Below are 7,303 nucleotides of genomic sequence, written 5' to 3' on the forward strand. Positions count from 1 at the left end.
ATATAGGCCCACTGTGTGTATTGTCTCGTATTGGTTTAAAATGTCTTACACCTCCTAAAATCAAGAAAGCCTCGCTACCTCCCTGAAGTTTTGGCCACACCCAGCTTGGGAACTACTGCTCTAGTAGATGTCTGGCCACCATCCCATTCAAACAGACTTCCATTAGCCAATCAAAACTATTTATCTAATATGGTGTGGGTTTTATACGATGATTGTACAGAGGGGCGCAACCTTGTTGGCCATTTCGGTAAACAACTAAGATGACTGCCACTGTGTGGAACTGATTCTGTCGAATCCATTGTCACATCAGTAATAAACAAACATCTGCACTTAAAGCACCTACTTCTGACAGGATTTGGTCAATTTAATGTACACTACATCACAAGTTTCATTGCTCTGGTTGGTTGTAGGTCTATCCAGTTGCATCCAGAGGCATTATGGTCTGCCCCTGTTGATAACGCCCCTTGACAATTAGAGGTTCCAAATGCGAATAGTCTTTTGATGCCAGGCTACATTTCTACAATAACGATGTATCAAATGACAATGTGAAAACAATGTGACCATGGGGTGATGAATATACAGAAAATGATCACCCAAATCTGCACCTCCTCACAACTTTACAGAGCTTTATAACAAGTTTCAGCTCATTGTTTGGGTGTTTGGCCCACAACTTTACTGTTTTTACTGGAAACATGGCTTTGTTTCCGGTTTCAGCAGACAGCTGTTTTCAGAAAAAAGCCCTAAAAACCTAACTGCTCAGCACCAAACACAGACAGACACAGTTGGTGACTAGTTGGTGAATGTAATGGAGCATTTAGCAGCTACAGAGCCAGATATTTCCCTCAGGAGTTGGTGGTTTGCTCCATAACTGCTGAATGCGTAAATAAGTTGCTTGATAACAACTTAGAAGGTGATTATATGTCAATGTTGTGTTCACAACTTGTTTCCGCTGCCCCCAAGTGGGTAAAACAATCATTTATTGCAACTTTCAGTACATTCTGACTTGGACAAGCAATATCACTTATAATAGATACCAATCAGAGAAGTAAATGCATTCCCATTCACTACAAAAACACTTCACAGCACTAGAAAAAAGATTGAAATCACAGAGAGACGTGGGGAAGGGGGGGGGTTCATGTTCAAAACCGATAACTTATTCATCTTTACAGGACATGAAACAATCAATGGACGTAATGCATTTAAATGTGTGTGTGTGTGTGTGTGTGTCTTTCTACCCATTAACTAGCACAAGTACAAGCACAGGAGGGGATGAACACTTCAGTTTAGAAGATGATTGTATACACCATGGCAGTTTTATTATCCAAATCCTTCTTTCTCATACCACCCACTTTCCGAGCCATCCATTAATAGAAAAAACTCCATTTGCACTCCAACAGCATTATCTTCACAGACTAAGTATGGTATTACGGTGAAAGACCACAGCACTGCTGAGAATAGAATAGAATTTGCTTGTGAACCCATGAATCAGACCGTTGTTTCTCTTGGCTTCATGGCCTGCAGGGAGGGTAGGTTGCTCTATAGCAGCAGACAGCGTATTGTGATGCAGTGTATAACTGTAAAAATAACGTTATTGTGTAATTTCACATATTGAGGCACAGGCAGTAGAAATCTTGTAGGAAAATGATTGATGGACAGCGGAGCAAAGAGAGTGGCCAGATTGGAAAACAGGCTGCAGCGTGGACAATGCCAGAGCAGAGGCTGCATTTTCACTTGTTAACGCTTTATTCATGTTGTATAATCATTTACTGAACATGACTTGAAAAATATCTAACTACTGTAACTACCTGAGTCAAAAAAAGCATTTCATCACCCTGAACTTTCAAATCAAATGCAAGGTCCACAGTACAGACTGCACACCTGCATAATTAAAATATTTCCAGCCCCATTAAGCTGTGAACTATCTTCAGAGCATCATTCTGGCCTATTTAATGAAGTCAGCTGAAACTAGAAGATGTTAACAGCACAGACTCACTCCTCCCTCTCAGTTGACTGTGTACAGTAGTAGTGTGTGGGAGTTTGGCTTGGCTGACCAGCACAGCCTCTCCAGGGTGCCAGAGAATTCTCCAGCTGGCTGAGGAGCCAGCACGAAATAAATATACGCTCCTTTTCATCCAAGGAATTGTGAGGACCCTCTTGCTCTTTTAGCAGGTAACTGGGGGGAACCCCAGAGGTGACTCAAAACCCCCAGCAACAATTTATCAGCAGCTGAGGTTGCGATCTAATTAGCTTTATTTGGATTTCTCGTGTATCTCCAGAGGCCACTGTGGAGAGATTCCACGATAATCAGCAGCTTGATCAGTCCTTTGATAATCTGAAAGATAAAATGCTTTGGACAAGTTTGTCTTCACAATTTCATTCCTTGAGTGAAATTTTGTGAAAAGTCAGTAGCTAACTTAAAAATGTGACTGTCTTAAAGGCCCAGAAAACCTATTATCAGCTTCTTACTGTGACTGTGCTGAGCTCAAACTGTTTTGGTTTGCTTCACAGAGGAAGTTTTAATTTTGACTTCTCTTTTTTTAACTGGTTGGGAATCAGTTGGAAAAAAGTGAGGCAGCACCCATCAGGATTAACAACATTTGAATTAAAATTCAGTGTGGGGTTGGTGGTGATGTGCTACATTTCTTAATGTTAATAAAATAATAAACACCTAGTATGCATTTTTCTGCAAGCTTTGATTTTTTCTTAAACTTAGTAATTTAGAAACATTTTTAGAAACAACACCACATTTTCTGGTGCTTTAAGTTATTAGTATAAAGCGTGTTTTAGAAAGATTGCTTCGATTGCTACATATGGATAAAAAAAATGTAAGCATAAGTGAGCATTTGGGTGGATGAGAAGAGAGGTTAAGGGAAGACTAAAGTTTGAAACATTTAACAGCACATGTTTAACAAGAGGCCCAGAATGAGAGAAATTAATGGAGAAAATAACTACGTCAAACATACTTGGAGTAGGTGGAGTGCACAAATACATACTGGAAGCAAAAACACTTTTTGGAAAGCGAAGCCACCCCTCACTATCCCGAGTCTTATTTATGAAACTCAATGTGTCCATCTGCTGGCTGTTAGTGGGTCTGCCATGACATCATCTTTTGGCACAATGAGTTGACACAATGAGAACGTACATCTGCTACAAGAAAAACAGCTTGTGATAAACACAGAAAGAGACCTACAGTAAATCAAATACATTATAGTAAAATGTTTTATTCAAAAGCGTCCCAAGTGGAATCCTTTATCATATCTCAACACCTGGTATACACACACAAAAAAAAAAAAAGGGACAAAGTGGGTGGGAAGTTTACAGAGAAAACAAACAGGAGAACCAACTTTCATTTCTTAAGAGACAAAAAGAAAATCCAACTTGATTGGCAAACTAGAAGACAAACATCTCCAACCTTTATTCCTATCGAAGCCCTCAAACATTATCAGGGGGCTACGTTTGGACCATTAATTCAAACATTATCTCAAATGAAAATATGGCCGTATGTGAGGAACCTGCGGAGAACATTCTCTGTAAAAGTGAAATGATTGGACAATGCTACAGGGAGGAGGGTAAGCCTGTGCTGTAATTAGTCCTTAAACATCAAGACTCTAGTTGGCATTGAAAGGTATCATAAGCTCACATTGAAAATAATGTTATTTTCTCACCTCCTCCTTCTGACATTGTTGAAAGAAATTAAATCACATCATTATTTATTTGAAAATTGTATAATCTAATGTTTAGTGCAGCTTCTCTTCATCAAAACTAATCAGTTTAATTTGAAATTAAAGTTTCACATAATGAGTTAAATCTTTCCCTATAGATGAACTTGTGCAATACTTAATTCTTTACAGTTTAGTCATAGTTACACAAAGAAAAGCAAAGAAAATAAAAAAAAAAGTCAACATGTACATGATTAGGATCATCAATAAGGACGCATTTCACATTCATGGAAATCAATGGTATCCTGTTTGCACACATAAGCCCAAATATATCAGCTCTGTGCACCATGCTTCAGCTTTCAGTTCCCCGCACGCAAGTCCCATGTTGAGCTACTTATGGTAAAAATAATTGTTGTGGCGTTTCACTGAAGGAGGCAATGTAGAAGATACGCTGTCTTCAAACTGTAAAGTAGCAGCTTGATTTAGTTCAAGAAAATTCATACAAAAACAAGTACAGATCCATCACAGACATGCTCAGAAACTCTGCCAAAAGCTTCTGATTTGACTACTTTGACATTCCCTAACCTCAACACAGGTGTTACATTGAACATTTACCTCCAGATCTCATCAAAATAATTACAAGACAAGACAAGGAATGAGGATCATTCTGATTTCGAAATGGGACTCCATGTGGGGAACAAGAGAGGGGCTCATTATCTCCTGAGCAAAGAGATGCAGCGATGATGCACACGAGTGTGAGGTCCAGAATAACTTAACTCTGCACCTCGGAGAAATTTATTCGGCAATTTCCAATCAGGCAGTGACACTTAGCAGATACTGATGTGGTGGAAAGTAAAGCTAGCAGATGTGAGGGTGTCCACAGGTGACTGAGCATCAATGGTCGGGCTTTGAACATGGCTGGTGTTGGTTAAAGACTGGTAAAAATGAAATGTTACAGACATAAAAAAAATACAATTAACAGTCATTCTTTTATTCTAGAACAGCATTAACCAACTAAACACAAACTGACATCATAAAGCATCAATAAATAAATGGGACATTTCACTGACTAATTTTGGGAAAACCAATTTTCTGGTAAGGCTGGCGTAGTTGTTTTTACATTCATGGGAACGAAACTGTTAACTAAGTACCACCTCGTACCACGGTGTGGTCACACCTGCGGCACAGAGACACAAGACACATAGTACTTGAACTGTTTTACAATCAAGCTAAGAAAGGCACTGGAATAATGTTATACCACATTAGATTCTTATGCTCTCAGTTATCCATCTTGAAAAAGGTAAAAATCTAAAAAATCTTTTCTTGGACATCATTTGTTTTTGAAAAATAAAGTTTGACATACTTAAAAAAATTATTTTTTTGCACCTTTGACTCATTTTAGCAAGGACTGTTTACAAAAAGTAATTTGCTATAAAAAACAAAAACAAAAAAAAAATGCTTATGGCATTTTGGTTATCAAATTTGACTGACACCATCTGCACTAAAAAATCTTGTAAGAACATGAAGACATTAACTAGGATTTTGTGCGAGAGGAAAACAATTATTTGAGTCCTTATGGTCAAAAACCAGAATGAGTTTTAAAAGTTTGTCGAAATGCTTCATAGATCTGCTACAAAAGCAGAAAATGTTATGTGGCCCACAAAGAGGAAAAAGACACAAAACAAATATAAATTAGTGCTCTGAGTTGACAAATACTACCAGAAGAGAAAATGGATGACAGAAAACAAAAATAACGTGTGTATGTGTGTGTCTATGTGTACACACACACACACAAACAAACAAACAAAAGAAATGACTAGGTGGGTCACAGTGCTACCCATTTGGACAGGGATGTGTCTGTTACTACAGGTGAAAGGACAGCGCGCTACATTTAACAGTGCCATATTCCTTGGGTAAAACAGCACTTATGGAAGTCATAGTCCTCGCCTGCTTCGACATGATAAGGGTCACTGGTTGTCCAATTTGCTGTACTTCACAGCGCGGCTCCACTGCAGCGCTCGCCATGACAACGGCAGCTGATAGTTCCGAGGGACCGTGCCGTTGACATTCGCTTCAAAGTATTGGAACAGTCTGTACCACCACACCCGTGAGAAAGGGTTACTCTGTGACGTTTCCTTCAGCGACTGAAACAGAAGACATATACGGTTATGGTTATTGGGGTCATCAAATATCCAACGCAAATTTCCTCATCCGTTCATTTATGGTTTGAGCAATTCACATTGTGTCAACTGTACTTTTTGAATAAGCATATTTCCCAAAATATAGAACTATTTCCTTTAAAAAGGCCCAGTGTGCAACATTTAGGAGGATCTATTGGCAGAAATGGAATATTATGTGTATAAATCACATGAAAATAACAGCTGTTGCGTTTTTGTTCCCTTAGAATGAAGCGTTTTTATCTAGGAGAGAGGGCGGGTCCTCTTTTACGGAGGCTGCCATGTCGAACTAGCATGTTTCTACAGTAGCCCAGAACGGACAAAACAAACACTGGCTCTAGATAGGGACACTGTAGTTTCTCCGACACGCTTAGAAGGCTGAGCTGACTGGTATCTGCAACTTTACAGCTAGATGCTACTATATCCTACACACTGGCTCTTTACAGGTTTAGCTGCTTCTGTATAAAAAGTATGATGACAATGATATATTTCATCATGTTGCCTAAACCTTTGTTAATAATACATTATATTCTTTACTGCCAACTACAAAACATACAATTTTAAGAATTCATTATTCCAGATTGCCTTTGTCGCCTAAGCACTGAAACACAGGTTCCAGTTTATTAGAAAGTAAAAAAAAACAACATGAAGACTAGTGAGAAAATGTACTGCATAAAGTTTGTGTCTATTTACTTTATTTACTCAACTGGATTCTGAATGAAAATAAAAGTTAGGGAACAACTTGTGCAGCATATGGCTCAGCACTCACCTGCTGGTTGGCCATAGTGTGGTACCACCAAAAGAGGCGTGTAGTGATAAAATATGCAACCACCACATCCACAGTGTAGTGGTCATGTGCCAGAAGGATGCAGAAAATCCCCACAGCACTCAACGCCCAGCAAAACCAGTGGTACCACCAGAACCGCTTGGGAGAATCTGCCAATCATGAAAAAAAAAAAACACAAGCAGGTTAAACACAAATCAAACCGAACAGTATCAACTCTAGAGAAGAGGGTGAATTATCTTCAACAGCTTAAAGGGCCACTAAAGGGGCCTCAAAAGTTCAGAAGTGGCACGAATGCTTTTTTTGCAGAAATATTAGCTGAACTGTTCTCCTTCTCGCCACTAGATGTCACTGCTGTATCAATCAGGTTTATCAGCACAAACCTGCTAGAAAAGCATTGCACTACCATGTAATGTAGCAGAGGAAAATAACAGTTTGTAATGTAATAATGTCTACCACTAGACCAAGCGGTCAAAAGGCCACAACTTCCTTGTGCTTAGAGTGATGAAGCAAGTGGGTGCGTGAAAACCAAATAAGTTAGATAACGGAAATGCCTGCTGAGGAACAGAAAATGTGATTATGTAACAAAGCAATGTCTTAACACGCTAAAACCAACATTTTAACAGATGTGTGTGTAAGCAATGTTTCCTCTACATGTCCTTTGTGTCTACATTTCCTGGTGT

At 39.0% G+C, this 7,303-nt stretch overlaps 1 protein-coding gene across 2 annotated transcripts in view; it reads right to left on the bottom strand.

The window, feature by feature from the left end:
* Positions 1 to 3,192: 3,192 nt before the first annotated feature.
* zgc:91976 (uncharacterized protein LOC492359 homolog) overlaps positions 3,193 to 7,303 on the bottom strand; it is a 23,207-nt gene continuing 19,096 nt past the window's right edge. For both annotated transcript variants that reach the window (XM_035663628.1, XM_035663629.1), the window contains exons 5-6: positions 6,606 to 6,772; positions 3,193 to 5,803 (exon numbers count right to left, since the gene is read on the bottom strand). In XM_035663628.1, the coding sequence (XP_035519521.1) occupies positions 5,627 to 5,803; positions 6,606 to 6,772 (344 nt within the window). In that variant the 3' untranslated portion in view covers positions 3,193 to 5,626. The remainder of the gene's footprint in view (positions 5,804 to 6,605; positions 6,773 to 7,303) is intronic.

This window comes from Morone saxatilis, unplaced genomic scaffold (genome assembly GCF_004916995.1).
Source record: "Morone saxatilis isolate NCDOM2014 unplaced genomic scaffold, NCSU_SB_2.0 Contig19, whole genome shotgun sequence".
Lineage (NCBI taxonomy): Eukaryota > Metazoa > Chordata > Actinopteri > Moronidae > Morone > Morone saxatilis.